Source organism: Equus quagga, chromosome 7 (assembly GCF_021613505.1).
Source record: "Equus quagga isolate Etosha38 chromosome 7, UCLA_HA_Equagga_1.0, whole genome shotgun sequence".
Classification (NCBI taxonomy): domain Eukaryota; kingdom Metazoa; phylum Chordata; class Mammalia; order Perissodactyla; family Equidae; genus Equus; species Equus quagga.
The window spans coordinates 9,462,965-9,483,403 of NC_060273.1; the positions used below are offsets into that span (position 1 = coordinate 9,462,965).

Genomic DNA, 20,439 nt, shown 5'->3' on the forward strand with positions numbered 1-20,439 from the left:
TGAATTTGTGTGCTAAGGAAAAGTCTGCAATTACAGAATCCGAGAACCCAGCCCTTAGTCTATAAGGCAAGATTTCTGTCATCAGAAGTGGGAACAGATAGATACAAAAGTAGGCACTAAGGGCTGGTTCAGCCGTATTCGGGCCAGAACAGTCTCTAAAATAAGGCAACCCGTGGCTTCTCAGTTTGAGACCACCCCCGGAAAGGCCCCGTGAGGCAAGAAAAGAAGCCAGCCAATGGCCAATCACCAGAGGATACTGAGAAGGGGCAACAATCACAGTGAGACGGGATGACGGGGGGTCATGGGTGGGCAGGAAACCCCTGAACCAGCCCTCGAGGTGAACGTCTTTGCATGGCCTGTGGATGGCTCCAAGCAGCAATTTCTGGGGTTCGGAGGGGTGTTACTCTTGCAGTATTTTCCCCCCAAAAGAAGACACGAAGGTGGAGCCTGGCGGGAGATGAGACCACCAAGGTGGACCCCCCCGCCAGGGCCGGGGCTGGGTGAGAGTCGGGAAGGACGTTCCGCAGCACACGGCTCCCTCCGGGTCTGGCCGAGTCTTACAAACGCTTGTAGGTGCCCAGGAGAGCTTTGCAGTTGGGACAGTAGTGATCCACGTCCTGCAGGGCGTCCACGCAAAAGGGGATGAAGCAGCAGCCCGCTATGCACCTGCAAGGAAAAAAACAGCCCCACACGGAGCACGTCACCGACCGCAGCCGTCTGGATGGTGGCCGCCCAAAAGAGGATGGCGGACATCCTGACCCCCAGAACCTATGCCTGTGACCTTATTTGGAAAAAGAGTCTTTGCAGACGTGACTAAGGATCTCAAGATGAGATCGTGCTGGATGATCCCGGTGGGCTCCCTAAACCTGATGACTGATGTCCTCGTAAGAAGAGGAGGGGACACACAGAGAGACAGGGAGGGACAAAGGCCATGGGAAGATGGAGGCAGAGACTGCAGAGAGGCAGCCACAAGCCAAGGATGGCTTGGACCACAAGACGCTGCAAGAGCGAGGAAGGGTTCCGCCTTAGAGCCTTCGGAGGGCGCGTGGACTTTTGTTTTGGACTTCTTGCCCCCAGAATTTCAAAAGAATAAATTTCTATTGTCTTACGCCACCAGGTTGGTGGCAATTTGCTACGGCAACTGTAAGAACCTGGTACTCCAACCAACGCCAAGGCTGCTCCCACAGACGGACTATCCTGGGTGTATTTTCAAATCTTGGGTCATCTGGGCATCTTTCAAAAGTCTGAGATTGGGGCCGGTGAAGTCCTTTTGTAAAGGGCCACAGAGGACATATTTTGGGCTCCACGGGCCGTGTTCTGCCGTTGGAGCAGGAGAGCGGCCACAGCTAATCTGGAAGCAAATGGTGCGATGTGTTCCCGTAAAACTTAAGATGGGCTCATTCGGCGCCTGGGCTGTTGTTTGCTGATCTCTATCTTAAACAGATCGCCTTTCCATATGGAGGTTGCTTCCTCCAGCAACAGCCAAATAAAGCTCCCCAAATAGCATCTCTTAATCTCCGTCATCATCCTCAGCACACACAGGCACGACCTTCCTACAGCCCCTGGTATAATAAGAAAGAACATTTGGTCTTTGTTCCTGGTCCCTGGCACGGAGCTCGGAAACCCTTGGAATTTCCTGAGAGACGGGAGTGTCTTCCGGTATTCCTAACAAACCCCTTTCAACCACACCTGGGTTTATGCTAATGAGGCAACCAGGTAGCTTCCAGGATGGGGCTGCTCACCAGAAAGACCAAGTGATGGGAGGGTTAGAACTTCCAGCCCCAACCGCAGACCTCTGGGGAGCGGAAGGCGGCTGGGGAGTGCGTTATGAAAACTCTGGAACGACCACCCCTGGAGGGCTGCTGGGGGGGTGAAGGCATCCACGTGCCAGGAGCGGGGTGCACCCCAACTCCACCGGAACAGAAGCTCCTGCCCTCGAGACCCTTCTGGACCTCGCCCAGGGGACCCCTGCATCTAGCTGTTCATTTGCATCCAGTCAATGTAAGTAAAATGCCCTTCTGAGTTCTGTGAGCTGTTCTAGCAAATAACCAGACCTGAAGAGGGGGGAGGGGGACCCCCGATTTATAGCTGGTCGGGCAGAAATACAGGTGGCCCAAGACGTGCAACCGGTGTCTAAAGAGGGGGCCTGAGCTCTTAACTGTGGGGGACGTGCTAACTCTTGGGAGTTAATGTCAGCACTGAACTGAGCCAGTGGACGCCCAGCCGGTGTTCTCTGACTGGTGTCAGAGGAGACCCCACAGCCTTACAAGCAATGTTTGCCAAAAATGTAGTTAAAAATCAACATTTTACAGGAAGACATTGGTTTGCTAAAGCGGAATTGGGAAACACGCCGCTGCGGAAGTGACCTTGTGAAAGAAATTTCCTCCTGCTGCCTAAGCGTCCACGAGTTCAAAGGGGCAGCTGGTCCATCAAGAAAGATTCCTGACCTGCAGCTGACGCGCGCAGGCGCCGCTCCAAACAGCACCACACACCCACGACTTCCCCTATCCTCAACAACCCCCCCGAGGTGGGCATTATTACCCCCAGTTTACAGATGAGGAAACTGGAGCACAGAGAGGTGAAGTCACCTGCCCACAGTCACACAGCCAAGGGAGGCAGAATTTGAACCCACAGGACTACATTTAAGGAAGAAAAAGGGAAGAGGGAACAGAAAAGCTGCCTCAATTTGAAAGCCAGATCAGCAGAGGCCGACCCTCAACAGAAGTTTCCCTTCTGTCTTTCCCTGATTTCAAAGAGAAAAATTAGTTTTAATATGAATGTCCGAAGGCAATGAGCTTTGTTTAGCATTTTCTGTCTGGGGAGTGAAAATGACAGCCATCAAGGGGGTCCCAAGAGGAGGTCAGGGAACCAGAAGCTAAGAAATGTGTTCGATCTCCTTTCTTCCCCAAGGAACCGTGTCCTCAAGGAGGCTCTGAGCCTCTCTTCGAAATCAGGAAGAGAAAGGTCGTTCCTTCTCAACCTGAGTCACCAGCAGATGATGAGGAGCGAGCCCACTGCACAAGAAGCAAGCGCTCTCGAAAAGAAACACAGAAACACCGTCTCCTTCAAGGAAGAAAATGGAGGCCCTGTGGTTTCCGAGAGGCTCCACGGCCGTGAAGGAGGCCGCCTCTGTCCATTAGGGGAAAAGAAATTAAATTGTGTCTTTCCTCAACTTCCTCCCAGAATAGAAAAACTCTTATCTCTGGCGATATAACACCCTTGGCGCAGACATAAATATTGACACGCTCTCCTCATGAGGGCAACGGGGAAAATACTCGAGGTCATAAAAAGATGAGAAGTTCTGAAGAGATGACTATGAAGTATTTTAATGTACGGACTGTGCAAAGCTTCTCTCAGAGGCGGGCAAACATTATTATTGAGGTCATGAAATTCTAGAAGAAAAAGAAATCCTTGAGAGGCTCAGCCCACAGAGAGACGAGCAGCTGCTATGCTGGTCTCCACAGGCAGGGAGCGGTTTGAGCAGACGAGCAAGAAGAAAGGACGCGTGGGACAGTGGCTTCCAGGCCCGGATACGCTCAGGAGCAGCAGTTCTCAACTGAGGATGATTTCTGGTTAGAACAATGTGGGAGGGATCCAGTAAACAGAGGCCAAGGATGCCGCTCAACATCCTACAGGGCACAGGACGGCCCCCCGCAACACAGAAGCTCGTGCTGCCGTTGAGAAATCCCACAGGAGAGGACAGTAAGAGAGCCCGGGGCCCGAGTGGACCCCAGACTTACCCCAGCAGGCACAGGCTCCCGCAGGAGAGCCAGGTGAGGGCACCGGCGGTATAGGACAGCTGCGTCACGATCATCTTGTTGCAGGAAGGACAACACATCTGGACGGGGCGGTCGAAAAACGAGACGGGCTGCTGGACGTAGACAGTCTGCACGGCAACTGAGGGCAGCGAGAGGACCAAGGACAGGCGGATCAGTAAACGAGGAAAACATCCATGAGACGACAAAAAGGCACAAGCGGGGGTCTCGACAGGTATTTGCACACCCGTGTTCCTAGGAACCCTCCTCCCGAGATCCAACAGGTGGGAGCTACTCAAGTGTCCATCGACGGAGGAGCCCAATGTGGTCTATCCTTACATACGAAAATGGAATATTATCCAGCCTTAAAAACACCCGCCACCATGTGGATGAACCTGGGGCACGCGGTGTAAGTGAAATGCGCCAGGCACAAAAGGACAGCTCGTGTACGAGTCCACATATACGAGGCACCCAGAACAGTCACATTCACAGAGACAGAGTAGACGGGTGGCTGCCAGGGGAGGGGGTGGCGGAGTTACTGTCTAATGGGGACGGAGCTTTAGTTTCGCCAGATGAACAAGTTCTGGCAATGGATGGTGGCGACAGCTGCGTGACAATGAGAATGTACACTTCAAAACGCTTTAAGAGGAGAAGTTTCATGTTACATGTATTTTATAAAAAATAAAAACAAGTTGGGGTGGGGAGAAAAATGACACAAAGGGAAAAAGAGAAAGCAGTGGCAGATTTCCAGAACTATGGCTTCAGGGGCCCTCAAAAGCTCCACATTCGAGATGGGGAGAGACTGCGTGTTCCTGGAGGAGGCGTGTGGCTCAGCCACGCCAGCATTTCAATCTCGACTGACCGTGGACTCATGCGGGGAGCTTAGTGGGAATGCAGATTCCCAGGCCCTGCCCCCAAGGCAGTCTCATTCAGCAGGTCTGGGGCGGGGTCCCCAAGCTGCTTTTTAAGCTCCCTGAGTGCTTCTTCAAAGGGGGTCCACCGACAGCAATTTCAGAAACAGCGATGTGATGGCTTTCCGCCTCAATTCTCTTCCTCCGCACATTAGCGGTTGCAGGGGCTGGGGGAGGGGGAAATGGGGAATGACGCTAACGGGTCCAGGGTTTCTTTCTGGGGGGATGGAGACGTTTTGAATTAGTGCTCATGGCTGCACAACTCTGTGAATATAGTAAAACCACTGAATCGTATATCCTTTAAAAGAGTGAACTTGATGGTAAGGGAATTATAGCTCAAAAAAGCTGTTGGTTAAAAAATGGAAGGAACGGAGTCGTTGCTAGGATTAAATGAGATAAGGATGGCAAAGAACCTCACAGCGGGCCTGGTACAGAGTGAACCGCGAGCGACAATTCCCTCTGTTCACAGGGGGCTCCTTAGAAACTCTTACACCCAGCGACGAGGCTGCAGTTTACCGAGCTGAGGAACACGGACCCGGCTCTTTAAGACAGGTCGGGCGGCCGTGTCGATACATGAAATGAGCACATAAAATCATGCTAAAAACAGAAAACTATGTGAAAACATGCACAGGCATTCACAATCATCAGAAGTCAATCATCATGATTCAGGTCACAAAGCCCTCACAGTCCAGCATGCTCTTTCCGTTTTTTGGCAAAGTTGTTTAAGCTCATATTTCTGTCAATGCGACTTCCTTCTGTTCCTTTTTTAGGGGTGTTGGAATGCCATTTCTATCATCCACGAATTAGGAGAAATTAACTATTGCCCAGAGCTAACTGAAACTAATACTCCTAGAAAGACCTTCTAGAAACGCAGTAGTGAAGCATGCTTTAGCACTTACGCGTAAATTTTATTGTGTTTTTTTGGTACGAGAATGAGTTATTTATGGATCAGAGCGTGCTCTGAAATAGTCTAAAATCATCATGTGGTCCTCTCCCATCTCAAGGGTCAAAATTACTAGAGCACAGTGACGACATTAGTTCCCATTTATCAAGTAATGACTCAGAGGCCTTTCTGCAACCTTCACAACCCACTGAGGGACCTGACGAGCACCGGTTTACAGACGGGGAAACTGAGGCACCAGGAGGGTGGGTGGACCCAGGCCGTCTGACTCCCGGCCCACTCGCTGAGCCGTGGTTTCCTCCTGAGCTGCTGGTGATGGTGAGGCCACTGCACACCTGGGCACACCTGGGCAGCAGGAAGTCCCAAAGGGCGAGGTCATGAAGAAGGTGCTGGGGGCTAGGGGGGCCACCTGTGCGAACGGTGGGCTGGGGCTCACCTGGTCCTCCCCAGGGGCTGTCTCCTCTCCCTCTTCTTCTCCAGCCCCGGCCTCGGGCACGGGCTCTCCCGCCAGACCTCAGCAGGAAGGGTGGGGGCCCTTAAAAGCCAATTCCCCTTCCCAAATTCCTCTGGGATAGTTGGCTGTACCACTGTGATAAGTGCCAAAGGATGGGTTTATGGCGGGCGTGGAAAAGCCCACAGCTGTACTTTATTAGGAAAAGCCATGGGCCTCGCCAATGTGGAACCTAAGACTGCACGTGAAATTTCAGGATAAAGGGGAAAGCTGGACTTCAGGCAGAGCCACCGTGGTCCCTCTCTTCATTCTCCTGGGGTCCCCAAGGCCAGGGCGCTAAGGGGGACCTGCGGGGGGGGTGTCGCACGTACTTGCGTTGGCGTTAGGGACCGGCACTGGCTGAGTGTAGTAGGCAGGCGGATTCATGCCCTTCCCATCCGGGCCCGTCACCAGCCCCGTGGTGGGCCCAGGCACCGGGGCCGGGGGCGTGGGGAAGTAGCTGTGAACGCCCACTGTCTCTTCATACGACGGGGGCGCTGTTGGCACCGAGGAAGGCCCAGCGGACGCCTGGTAGGATCCTGGAGCAGACATTTTACCTAAAGCAAAACCAGAAGAGACCAGATCAGAAACTCAGTGGACATCTCTCTCACTCTCTCTTCCACTCTGATCTTTAATTCTCCACCTGACAACCAGAAAATCCGAGGAAATGAGTCGCCTCCAGCCTTGTCCAAAAGCTGGAAGGGGAGTTAACGTCCCTTCGAGGTGCAAGAATTGTCACCTTAACGAGGGATTCCCTAGATGGAGAGAAAAGGTAAATAACAGCGACCGAAAAAGCGCCAAAGCTGAGAAAATCTCAAGGGTGAACATCCGCCAAATTTAAGCAGAAGTCTTTGCATTTGAATCCAACGCCCAAACGTGTCTTTCACATCCAGCGTTCTTTCTCGTTTCTTTCTAACTGCTGGTCTCACTAATGGTGTTTCAGGGGACAGAAAAGACAATGGCTTTCAAAACGCAACCACAAACTATCAGAATTAACAGCAAAACAAGCCAGATGCCTAAAAAAGCTCCCCGTCAACCACGCCATTTACATAAAGTTCAGAAACAGGCAAAACGAATCACGGGCCGCAAGTCGGAAAGTGGTCCCCCCGGGAGGCGGAGCAGAGTCTGGGAGGGGGCGGGAGGGGGTCTTCTGGGGGGGCTGCTCACGTCCTCTTTCTTCATCTGGGGGCTGGTGACATGGGTACATTCACTCTGTGACAACTCGAGCTGCACAATGAAGACGTGCGCCCTGTTCTGGACGTTATGTTATAGTTTTTTTAAAAAAGTAAACACACGCATCAGTTCCCATTCTGAAAACTGAGTACCAGGCAGCCAGGCACACATTTGCTTTCGTGAGGGCAGAGAAAGCGTCCCCGCCCCACCCCGACGGAGCTGATGCCTGCCTAGAATTACACCTCCTGCGCCCGGGCTGCGTTCCTGTCTGAAGTCCTGCGCGCAGCAGCCCCAGGGCAGCTGCAGAGGACACAGTCCGTCCTTTGTGCGGCTGTGTTTTTCCAACGGGGCAGGGCTCAGGCTGCGTTAGAAGAGCCATTCAAATCGGTCCCAGGAGAAAGGAGGAAATGAGCCGGGAGGGCAGCGTGCCACGGTCCGGGGGCTCCGACCGGCCTGCGCCCCTTCCCACACATTCGGCCCCGTCTTCTAGAACCCGTGGGAGGCAGAGGCAGCCATGAACTCTGCTTCGGGGAGAAGGGGGGACCCTTCCAGGAAGCTCCGCCTTTAAGCCGAGCCTGAAAGGAGATTTCCCCAGGGGAAGAGATAAAAAGGCATTTCGAAGTGGAAAAAGAGGCATGGGAAAGTGGACAAGTGTAAAACAAAGTCAATAAAGAAAGCAAGGCAGGTTGCGGCCAGTTTCTAGAAAATTCTGAAACTCCTCTGGAGGTGTCTGGACCTTACTCTAGAAGCCTGTGGCTGTCTGATGGAACTTTCTGGAAGGACGGAAATGTCCTCTATCTGGGCTGCCTAATACGGTCGCCAGCAGCCACACAAGGCTGCTGAACACTTGAAAAGCGGCTAGTGTGGCTGAGGAACTGAATTTTGAAGTCATTATTTAAGTTTAAGAAATTTAAATTTAAAATTGAATACACAACTTAATTATTAGAAAACTTTTCTGTAAGTCTGGGACATCTCGGGTATGTGAATCCACTTTTTCAACAGCAAATTTAATGAACTCTGAATCGAGAGCAAATGTTTTTGATAAAATTTTAGCATCCAATTTGGGATATGACGGCAATGTAAAATATACCCTGGCTTTCAAAAATTTTTCTTCTTCTTCTTCTTCTCCTGTTTTTTTTTTTTTTTTTTTTTTTGCTGAGGAAGATATTCACCCTGAGCTTCTATCCATGCCAATCTTCCTCTTTTTTCTTTTTTTTAGTATGTGGGCTGCCAGCACAGCATGGCAGCTAACAGATAAGTAGTGTAGGTCCACACCCGGGAACCAAAGGTGGGCCACAGAAGCAGAGCACGCTCAACTTAACCACTAGGCCACCAGGGCTGGCCCTCAAAAACTATTTAAGAGACTAACGTGAAATATCTCCTTCATAATTTTGTTCTATTGACTGTATGTTGAAACGAGAAAATTTTAGATAGACGGAGTTAAATAAAACATATTTTAAAATCCATTTCACCTGTTTCTCTTTACTTTTTAAAACACGGCTGCTAAAAAATTTCAAATTACCTATGTGGCTTGCTTTCTGGTTCTACAGCAATGCTATGGAGCAATGGGAGCCATGGAAGGTTATAGAGAGAGGAAAAGTCCAACCCTAGGAAGGGCAGATGAAGCAGAAAGTCTGGAAGAGAAGCAAGAAGGTGGAGGGGACAGGGGCCTTCACACAAGACTCCAGAGGAGGGTTAACAAGACCACAGGACATCTCTGCGAAAACAAGTTCAGGGTTTAAAAATGAGAACGACTGTGAAAAGCGGTCAGGGTGTGTTGCCAGTTTCCTCTGACACACAGGAACAGAAGCACAGACGGAGGAGGGAAGACAGAGCACAAATGCCAGCCCCCGGACTCTGCTTCACCAGGCTCAGCCCGAGTCGGCTGATGTTCCCTCCCAGCCGGCCCCAAGGACCCCCACGTCTGCTCCTGGCGGGGTCCGGCTCGCGGAGACTCCAGCCCAGGGAGCACGGCATCGGTGCCGGGCAGTCAGGACATCCAGGTTGACCGTCAAGGATGCGCCATTCCTTCCCATCTCAGGGAAGGCAGACCCGGGGCCGCCCACAAAATTTATTTATCAAACTGAGTCACAGAAAAACCCACAAGAGCAGAAAACACCCGAAAGCCTAAAAGAGCACTGCTTGCCGGGGGGGGAAAGGTCTTAGGGTGCCCCACATTGTGCAAAGAGTTTGGGCCAAACCGCTGGGAGGCAATGATGCAACGGAGGAGCGCAACTTCTCTCCTGCACAACCATCGCCTCCCTCCTCCAGGAGTGAAGAAACACGCCCCGGCCGTGGCGTCACCAAGCGGGACCGTGCAGGTGTGTGGGTGGGGTGGCCTTCTCTCCCTGACCTCTAGAGGAAGGGAGGGCCTGAGTTCCCGGTCTGGAAATTACAGCCTGGGGCCCCGTGCACTGACCAGACACCATCTTTCTTATGGTCACAGCCCACTTTCCGGAACCTCAGGCCCGCCTCTGGGGAACGCCACCTTTGGATCCAACAGACACAGAAACATGCTTCTAATTCTGAAAAGAGCAAGAGCAACGGGCCAGAATCGTAAAAAAAAAAAAAAAATAACCAGCTGGTCTGCAAGCTTTCTAAATAAATTCCACCGCCTTCCTTTCCCCAGGCCCCAGGCCAGGAAATGCCACTCCAGCCAGGCCCGGTTCTGTTTCGCCCCCGACCCCACTTCTCTTTAATTTGGCTTCCCCGCCCGGGGGGCAGGGGCCCACCCAGCCACCCACCCTTCCAGAAAGGATTCGCTCAACTTGCCTGCACCCGTCCTCATCACCTCAACGTGAAACGCTCATGAGCGACAACCAGTCTCTCACTCCAACACACACACACACACACACACAGACAACATATACACACAGGCGCACAAAGACACATTCACATAGAGACAACACACACCCCCATTCACACAGACATACTCACACACACATTCACACATATTCACACACACAGACATCACACACATCCACACACACACAGACACAGAAACACACAAACACAGTCACACACAGACACCCGCTCCCCCGCCACCAGAGAGCTCTCTGTCACCCCAGATCAGGCCCTGGGTGCTAAGGTGCCAGCACAATCACATCTTCTGGAACAAACTGGAAAGCATCTCCGAGTCTAACAGAACAGCAAACCACAGCTTCGCCCCGTGAAAGCACAGCCTTGAGAACCCCTCTGGGGGCCTGGGGGCCGGGCGGTCTCGGGGAGCCCAGGTTGCCGTGGTGACAGGGAGCTTTGTGGGGGGAAATAAAAGAACAAACAAGGGGGCCTCCTGCCTCCCTCCCCCACTGTTTAACTTTGTTATTAAGGCCCTGAGGGTGGCTCTTCTCGACTGTCCATTTAAAAGAACGTATTGAAGGTGATTCTCGACCCACCTTCCACCCCCAACAGAAATCAAGAAAACGCTAAGACTGCCGAGTGCTGTCTCCACCATCTTGGAAGGACTCTCTCGTTAGCTACTTCCAAACCCAGAGAGGCCTTCCAAACGCCTTTTTCAAACGTGGAAAATGGGACCAGGGCTGGCCTCGTGGGCGTGGGAGCTGAGCCACCCCCCAGGGCCCTGCACCCAGGGGGGCCCTGCTCACTGGAACGCTCCGTGCTGCCATCTTGAAATTCTGAACTCTTCAGGAACAAGGGCCCCCCTTTTCCATGCCGCTTTGGAGCCAAATATTATGTAGCCGAATGGGACCGCTGGTCACAGAAAAGGAAACACATGGAGAAAAGGAAAACCTGGCACATGGAGATGCATTTCTGATGCAACAACTCGGCTTGGGCTTGGAAACTGGCTCATGACCAACTGCATGAGCCTGGCCCCCACTTTCTCAGCTCTAAACAGGCCACTTGGAATTTTGGGGGCCCCCAGCTGAAAATTTCCCATGTTCCACGTCCCAAGAAATTCTCTCACATGGGCGGGGAGGGGTGTACGGAGATTTCTTCCTAGGCTGCAGGAATGAGTCTGGGCGAGGCGCATTCACCCAACCCGGGTACACAACAGGATTTCTCAGTCTTGTTTTCATTACTGCTGCCTCCCCCTCATCTTCCCACCCGCCCCCCCACCTGCCAAGGAGAAAAATTAAATTACATTTAAATTTAATTAATTCATTTAAATATAATTTGATTTCTGCCTAGCGAGAGAAATTAAATACTAAGAAATAAGACTTCGTTAGGTTGGCTCAAGTTTGGGAGGGCCGCACATCACTGTAATATCTCAGACTTTTTTTTGCACCTCTCTCCTCCCGAGAACTGATTTTCGCTCCCTCGGGTCCCCAGTGAGAATGCGGTGTGGACGGAGGTATTCGGGCACAGCGAGCTTTCCAAATCGCCAGCATTTGGTCATTCAGTATTTCTAAAATGCATCCCTCTTTTCTCGCCGTCGTAAAGGCAACGCGTCCCAACGCACTTGAACCTTTTACTGACCACGTCCTGGTGCCCCCGACATCCGTGTATTCTTTTCCAGGCACGACCAGCCCTCTCACGCCTTAACCTCATGAGCCACAACCAAGGGATGTGGGCAGGGTGAGGGTCACCAGCCAGGGTCACTCCTCCCCGCTGTACTGGGGCCGAGCAGGGCTGGGCCGGCTGGCGTCCACTTCCTCCTGCACCGGTCACTCCCGTGTCCTCACCCCGGGAAGAAAGTGAAGGGTAAGGGGCACCAGATCACTAGGCTCTTCAAACCTGACTTTGGCATCTTTGAAGCCAACAGTTTTGGCCTGAGCGAATCTTGTTCTCTCTACTCCGCACCCCCATCCCGGATCACAACTGCATTAGAATGAACCATAACAGGCGGGCTCCTATTTACTGCCACGGGCTCTGTAATTCACCCCTTACACACGTCATCCCGTGCAATGCTCACACCCCCGAGTCAGGAATTATTGTCATCATCGTCCCGATGTACCAACAAAAAAACCGGGGCACCCAGAGAGGTTAAGCCACTTGTCCAAAGTCACACAGATGCAGTGGCAGGGCTGGGGTTGGAAGCCACGCCCATCGGACTCCGGAGCTCTTGAGAACTCACCAAAAGCCCTACCAGGCTGGGAGATTCAGATGCAGTCAGCAGTTGCACACCTTGCCCCCAAACGAAGTGCGAAAAGAAAATAGACTCTCAGTGGAAGCAATATAATTGAACGCCTCGCAAGAAGTCACCTCTTTCTCTTTGCCCGCCAAACACGCGTAAAAAGACGCATTTACTGCCGACTTTCACACCACACGCCCAAGACAAGATGGAGAAGTCCCAGCCTCTTACGGATTCCAGCTAATTTTGTCCAACTAATTTTGTTCTGCAATTCAAAATGAGCTGCTTCTTCAGTAAGGATCAGGGGCCAGGATCTTAATGATCAACCAAAGGTAGATTTCCACAAAGCTCTTCTTTCTCATTTTGGGGGAAACAAACGATGAGGTGGGAGACCTCAGAATCTCTGAAATGCAACTGTGTCCAAAGTTGCAGATTTAAAGCGACAGTGTGGTGCGCGGATGTCTCGGCAGCTGCTACGACATTCTGGGAGCAATGGCAGCTTCTCTGGCCAACCGAGTCTCAGAGCAGCTCAGCCTCCGCTTTTTTGCGTCCCCGTGGAAAGAGGAGGAAAGAGCCCTCGAAGTCCTGAAGAGAAGTCACACCCTCGGGTCCAGCGATCTTCGCGCCCTGAACCGGTATTAGCGAACTGGTCCTGAAACCTCGAGACGTGGGAATAAACCACCCCAGGGACCTTGATTTCAGCAACAGGTGTGCTCCTAAAAAATGTGGCCTCAATAGGCTTAGAATTCCCTGAAACACCCCGGGGGGAGCGCTGTTCCAGGCACTCGCTCCTTCTGGGCCCGCACTGGTGTTCCCTCGCGTGCTGCCCGGAATCCCAAGTTCGACGGGCAGGGTCTGAGGCTAGAGGACATCCGGAGATGGCCGGCCGACCTGATCTATCACTGCTAGGTTGGCTCCCAGACACCCCAGGATGAACCTCAAAAATACGCTAAGTGACAGAAGCCAGACAGAAAAGGCCAAACGTAGAACGATTCCTTTATACGAAAGGTCCAGAACAGGTCAATCCACAGAGACAGAAAGCAAATTAGTGGTGGCCAGGGGCTGGGGGGAGAGTGACGGTTAATGGGGACGGGGTTTCCCTTTGGGGTGATGAAAACGTTTAGGAACTAGACAGAGGCAAGGGTTGCACCACACTGTGAATATCCTACACGCGGCTTGAACATGGTTCATTCAAGATCTGTGAGCTTTACCTCAATAAAAAGAAAAACACAGGCATTCCTGGAAATCTCTAGTCTCCATGTCACAAGCCGAGGCCAGTCAGAGCTCAACCCACCCCCGTTTACCTAAAATCAAGACCACGGGGGTCGTTCTGACACCCCTCCAACCTGCACCCCACTAGAGTGACCGAAGGTCCTGGGTTGCCCAGGATGGAGGGGGCTCCCAGGACCCAGTGGACCCCCCCAACTCCCCGCCCTCTCACTTCACCTCCCAGCACCATCGCAAATCTTCCCTGTGTCTGTAGTTCTGCTTAGAAGTCCCAAACATGCCCCCCGGGCATGCTCTTTCCTCTTTGCCCTCTCACCTACCATATCCCAGCGTGCAGGTCACCTCCTCCAAGAAGCTCTCCCTGGCCTTCCCCAGGGAGAATTAATCCCCCCAAACCTCTCTACACAGCTCAGAAATCAACGGTGCAGGGTCTGGAGCCAGACCGCCTGTGGTCACATCCAGGCTCCCCCACACCCCATGGCATCCATCTGGTGCCTCGGTTTTCCCATCTGTAAAAGGGGCACAAGGGTAGCTTCTTAAGGTTTAAATGAGGGAGGATTAAATGAACCCCCTTGTGAAAAGGACCCAAAGCAATGAGGGACACAGGAGCTCTCAGTACGTGTTAGCTGTTCTTCATACGTGTTTCTCTGCCGAACTTGTCACTTTTCTTCCTTTATCTGTCTTCCTGGTCAGTCTGTGAGCCCTACAAGGGCGAGGGTTGAAATCTATGAAAATTTGCATCCACAGAACGTAGAACTAGGCTCAGAACCTCACAGGTGCTTCTCAGGGTGACCCAGTGTTCCGGGTCCGGGATGGAGGGGTTTCCCCGCATGCAGGATTTTGGAGCTTCCACCAGGAAAAGTCCCAGGCAAACCGGGACAGGCTGGTCACCCAGATCCTTCAACAGCTGTTTGTAGAAAACAAGACTCAGGTGTAAAGAGGACACGCCAAGGCCAGCTTGGATGGCATCGACGTTAGGAAGCAGACGTGAGAAAACTAAGTTTTTAAAGGAAGATGTTTATGCAAGGATAAGCCGCAGTAACACATGGTCTCGCAGTTCAGCTCGAGGTAACACGAGGGTTTGACCAACGCATGGCCAAACGTGCTCCAGAATTGGAATCACTTAATTGGGTCTGGACCCCTCGTTTCCTCCGGGATTCCTGCGGGGAGCGGTGTTTCTCAACAGGGCACCCTGGGATGACCCTGCAGCAGGACAGCAAGCGAAGACGCGGGTGGAAAGAACTTGAAAAGGGAAGTGTGGAGGCGTGCAGACGCAAACAAGATAAAACCAGAAAAAAAAAGAAAGCCCCCATCTCCAAACCCCATGATCGGCCCATTTTTCCTCCGGAATGCAAGTTTCTGATGCTGCCTGCACCCCTACACTGCAGAAGGCACCCCGGGTTTGGTTGACATCCGCTCCCGGTTCTGCTCGGGGTTTCGGAGGAGAGTTAAGGAGAGAGGCACTTTCGGAGACCACGTCATCATTCCACACATGCTCCTCGCTGCCTCCACCCCAAACTCAGACACACCTGTCACTCCACGTTCGTTAGCCGGTCCTTGGGGTGGCTCTAAAGCCACTTGCTCAATATGCAGGGTGTGCCATCTGTCCTCCAGAAATGACCCACTGTCTTTTTTCATGGGTGTCAAGAAAATTCACAGGCTCTAACTAGCTTGTACCCCGAGATGCCAGAAAGGTCAGCAACTCCCACTGACCCGTGTGCACAGGAAAGCGGGAGAGTTCACACCTCTGCAGGCATCTCCATCGCCATCCTCAGGCTTGTTTACAACCAGCAAGGCAGATGGGGGCCTTAGGAGCCTCGGGTCGTTTTTCCTTCCCACCCCATCCCCTTCTGGTGAAATGACCAACAGGCAGGCAGGCAGGGCCCAAAGGGAAAAGAGAGGAAGGGCACAGAGACAGAATGCCCAACGCTGCAAATTCTCCTTGAACAACTGTACGAGACACGAAGGGCTTCACAGCAGAATCCAATGAGGAAGTGACCTGGTGGGGAAACTGATGCCACAGCCTCTGAGCTCAGAGACGTCACAGGTGGGACGTCTCTGCCTGGTGCCCAAGATGCTACCACACGTGGGATTTTCAGCAACACCCACTTGAGTTCCCCTGTCATTTACAAGAGCGGGTGAGCACGGCTCATCTCTCGGGACAGCAGGAATGGCGTGGCCCTCGGCCTGGCCTGCTGAATACCCAACAGTTATTCCGACAAACGAGAAGACACGGAAGAAAGCGAGCAGGCGGGGCATGGAGCGGGGACTGGAGAGAAAACTAAGATGATGGAATTTTAAGGCAAGTCGAATGTCTAAGAGCAGAAACTCTGGGACCAAGCTTCCTCAGTTCAAAGCCCGACTCTGCCACTTCTAGGCTGTGTGAACTTGGGTGAGTTGCTTCACTTCTCTTGGTTTCCTCATCTGGAAAATGGGCTAATAACAGTACCTATACCTCAGAGGCTTGTGTGATAATAAAGCGAGTAGATGCGCTCAGAACACTGGGTTCCTCGAAAAGCATGAATTGTTGTACTTCCAGAGAAGCAGTGTAAGGCCCAGAAGAGAGTCACTTGCCCAGAGTGACACAGGTTTCATTGCCAAGAGGCAGGAGGACGCCATCACACCTTGGGCTCCCGTTCTGGGGCCACTACCCCCATAGCTTCACAGGTAGACATTCACATCTTTGTCTAAATCCCCTGCAGTCTGACGCTCCCACTCCTACCCTGTGTGGAAGACAGAATAATGCCCCCTAAACTGGTCCTAATCCCCAGGACCTGTGAATATGTGACCTTAAACGGCAAAAGGGACTTCGCAGCTGTGATTAAGTTAAGGCCCTGCAGATGGGGAGGTGATCCTGGGTTATCCAGGTGGGCCCCATCTAAGCACAGGGGTCCTTGTAAGAGGGAGGCAGGAGGGCCCGAGAAGAGAGAACATGCTACGATACTGGCTTTGAAGATGGGGGAAGAGGCTGTGAGCCAAGAACTGCAGGTGGAAAAGGCAAGCAAAGGGACTGGCCCCTGGACGCCCGGAGGAACGCAGCACCTTAACTTTAACCCAGTGATGCCCGTGCTGGACTTTGACCTCCAGAACCGTAAAATAATCAGTTTGGGTTATTTTAGCCACTGAGTCTGTGGTAGCTTGTTACGGCAGCCACAGGGAACCAACACCTCGCACCTTGTGACGGCCCAGACCCCAACTGGCCGTGCAGATTCTCCAGGGGGCTCTCCCCATTCCCACGGGGGGCCCCAGTCCCTGCACTGCGGCCCCCCAGCAGAGACCTGAGCCCTTCAGCCTCCCACCCTAGTCCCCAGGCATCTCTCTGCCTGCCCTTGGCTCAGAAGGAGCCCTTCTCTGGTTCTACCTTCATTTTAACCCCATGAGTGTGGCCATCCTGGCACGCCCTGCAGTCTCCAGGGGACTCTGCTCCAACCAGGTCCCTCCCCACCAATCCTGCCTCTCGACCGGCCCCTCTCCTGAGATCTCTAAGGGGGTTCATGTCTTCCCTTGATAAGGTATAAAAACAAAGCACCCCTCTTCCCTCAGCCCCGGTCCTCAGCTCCTCCAGCTCCCTGCTTCTCTCTCACGTCCAGAGATCACCCCCCAGGGCCGGCCTCCTTCCTTCCCCAGCCATGACCCCTCCAAGCCCACTTCCTGTTTCCCGTCCTCCTCTCCTCGGGAAGGACTTCCTCGTTCGGCCCGGCCCTGCACCTCCCTGTCCTTCAGGGGCTGCTTCCTCCCCATCAGCCCTTCCACGCCAGGTCCTCAGGGACTCGCGGGTGTGCACTTAGTCCCCGTGGTGCCCCCACACCTGTCAAGCTGACCACGGCCCACCCCTGGACTGCTCCCCCGGGTCTTCACATCCGAAAGGATGCTCATCTCTCTCGGAAGCAGGGAGATGCAACTAAGACGACGCACAGACGGATAGCGAAGTTTGATATCATCAGCGACAAGTCATGTGGACACCACACCCTTGCTGACACGATTGTGTGAAAAGGCTACTTTTTTGTTCCCCAAAACCCCCGACCTCAGGCTCATCATGAGAAAACATCAGACAAACCCAGAATGGACGACTTTCTATGGGAGACCAAGCCAGTTCTCCTCAAAACTGCCAACATCACGGAAAACAAGGAAAGTCCAAGAAACCGCCACAGAGCAGAAGCGAATGAGACGTTAACAACCAAATACAAGGTAGGATCCTGGACTGGATGTTGGAACAGAATCCGGGGGAAAAACTGGTGACACCCAAATAAAGTCTGGAGTTTGGTTAACAGTAAGGTACCAACGTCAGTTTCCTAGTTGTAAGGTACCAATGTCAGTTTCCAGTTTCCTAGCTCCTGACCATGTAAGATGTTAACAGCGGGGGAAGCTGGACAGAGTATACAGGACTTCCCTACTAACTTTACAACTTTTCTGTAAATCTGAAACTATTCTAAAGTCAAAGGTTTGTGTTTTTAAAAAACCCACAACTGATACCAAGATATTTTTCACCCATCGTTAGATTTGCCATTTTCCACCCTGGCAAAGAAGAAAATGTTCGGTAGCACATGCAGCTGGCCTGGGTGTGGATGTCACCCAGAGCTGGCGGGAAGGTAAACTGAGGCTCACGAAATGGAAGCACGTACCAAACTTTAACACGCATGAGTCCTTGGACCCAGCAAGTCCACATCTAGGAATCGAGACATGACCCTGTGCATAGGTGACGTGACCCATGATGAGGCACAGGGTTATTCACCTCGATGCTGCTAGAAACCACCTAATCATCCATCGGCAGGGAACTGGGCCACCACTTATGCCGTGTCCATACAAGGGAAAGGCAGGCAACCATCAAAACAGAAGAAGGAAGAGTTTTATGGGCAGAAACGCAATTATCTCTGAGATATAACTGCCAGGAAAAGGCCCAAACAGTATTTATAGCAGGCCATCATCTGTGGATAAAGAAGGCGGAGAGACATATTTTCTTATATAATATGCATAAAGTGTCTCCAAAAGGATACACAAGAAACTGGCAACAGTGGCTGCCTGTAAACGGGGGAGGAAGGTGGGCTGGGGCCTGTAGTGAACCGACACTTTCCACTCTTACATCCTTGCTGGCCTTTCATAGGTTGAGCCATAGCAATAAGACACAATCAAAAAATTAGATTAGGAAAATTAAATACAGGCTTCCACCACTCTCTGAAATTTCACTTTACGCCGCACCTCTTTCACCAAAGACCTACATTAGTACCTGTTTTCGATCACCAAAAGCAATCCCAAGAGGATTTTCACTTTCATGAAAAAAGGCAAAAATAGCATTCAGCCTTTGCTTTGCGGCGACCTGAGCAGTCAAGCGCGAGGCTGTATTTCAAGCCTTCCACGTCACCCACACATCAGCCACGGCTGATGACGAACCCTGACCTTTGACTTGGAGGCAGCAGACACAGAAGGGGTTGACGCTAGTGACCTGTCTGCCCTGATGAGACGTTAACAGATGACCCCCTTCCTCTCTCTCTTGCACCACAATCTCCTCTACCTCCCACCACCCCCACCTCTGATGACTCAGCCTAGGGTGCCACCACCACGAGCACCACCTCTTGCCTTCCAGCATGCTCGCTGGCTTCCCCATTCTGGTAAGCAAAACTACACTGTGCACGCATTATTTCTTTCCTTTGCTTTTCTTTTTTTTTTATTGAGGAAGATTAGCCCTGAACTAACATCTGCTGCCAATCCTCCTCTTTTTGCTGAGGAAGACTGGCCCTGAGCTAACATTCGTGCCCATCTTCCTCTACTTTATATGTGGGACGCCTACCACAGCATGGCTTGCCAAGCGGTTCCATGTTCACACCCGGGATCCGAACCAGCGAACCCTGGGCCGCGGAAGCGGAACGTGCACACTTAACCGCTGCGCCACTGGGCCGGCCCCACATTATTTCTACTTTCTGTAGGCTGTGTATTTATCACATCACTCCTGCCTTCACTGTGTGTTAGTGTGATTTTAGGTTTCCTGTGTTATTTGTATGATTTGGTAGGCCATGTTTTGGGTCCGGGAATGCTCAAAAATTTTTCCCATATATAATTGCTTCTTTCCTTGATGCCATTTCAGCTCACAAAGTTTCAAAAGAACGCCCTACTTTTGGACGGCGGGGGAAAAAACTCGTAAATTAAATAAACTATACTTATGAATTATATTTACTAAATTTATAATTTTATAATTAACTAATTATAACTTACTATAATTAATTATAACATCTTTATAATTAAGTAAATTAAAATCAATTTAAAATTTAATTTAATGTAAAATAAAATAAATCTCTTATTTTTCATGGAAAAAAAAACCCTTCTCTACAAACCCTCCCCAGGGTGGCCTCCCACGTCCTCCCGCCTCTGGGTGAATGACATCGTCATCGCCCTTTGTCCCCTGAACTGTGTCTCCCATCCGGCCCAGCACCTGGCCCTCGGCCCCTCCCTGAGTGTTTGCAGAGTGACTAAAGTTTCTGATTACTTCCGTTTGGTGAGAAGACAGGGCACTCCACCATTCCCGCTATGTCATCCCCGAATTCGTACCAACAACACCCTGTTTACCGACATCAAGCTCTCTTCGCATTTTGTGCTATGATCCATTTTTCACCCGGGAGGTTCCGAAGGCTGATGGTGGATGGAGGTTTGGGGGGACATGGACCCTCCCTCACCCACCTTAAGGAACCCATTTGGGGAGGCAAAGTGAACCAATGTGGGGAGACATGGGAGCAGACACAAACAGGAAACTGAGTCCAGGTTCTAAGGCCACTGGAGGGTCTCGAGGACACAGACGAGGGCAGAAGAGGACGTGCAGGGGGACAGCGTGACCAAGCACTCAGAAGCAGGCTCACCTGTGTCCCGTGGGGAGACCAACGGCGGTTGGCCAGAAGGGTGGGGTCGGGTTACGGGACCCATCATAGCACCAAGAGCCTGGGCCTGGGGTGGGCACCAGGCTG

General features: G+C 52.0%; 1 protein-coding gene across 1 annotated transcript; it reads right to left on the reverse strand.

The window, feature by feature from the left end:
* Positions 1 to 316: 316 nt before the first annotated feature.
* On the reverse strand, positions 317 to 7,279 carry LITAF (lipopolysaccharide induced TNF factor). Its single transcript, XM_046666670.1, has 4 exons — positions 7,225 to 7,279; positions 6,390 to 6,614; positions 3,741 to 3,897; positions 317 to 666 (listed from the first exon to the last, which is right to left on the reverse strand). Exons 1-4 carry the CDS (start codon positions 7,262 to 7,264, stop codon positions 558 to 560), a joined length of 531 nt encoding a protein of 176 aa, XP_046522626.1. The 5' UTR covers positions 7,265 to 7,279; the 3' UTR covers positions 317 to 557.
* Between the last annotated feature and the right edge of the window lie 13,160 nt (positions 7,280 to 20,439).

Bases quoted from the DNA above. Each gene is read 5' to 3' on its own strand.
- LITAF (XM_046666670.1), bottom strand. From the start codon at position 7,264: ATGTACCCATGTCACCAGCCCCCAGATGAAGAAAGAGGAC. The intron at 3,898-6,389 runs GTACGTGCGACA...CGCTGCCCTCAG, and splicing joins GGTCCCTAACGCCAACGCAA to TTGCCGTGCAGACTGTCTAC. The intron at 667-3,740 runs GTAAGTCTGGGG...TTTTCCTTGCAG, and splicing joins GGGAGCCTGTGCCTGCTGGG to GTGCATAGCGGGCTGCTGCT.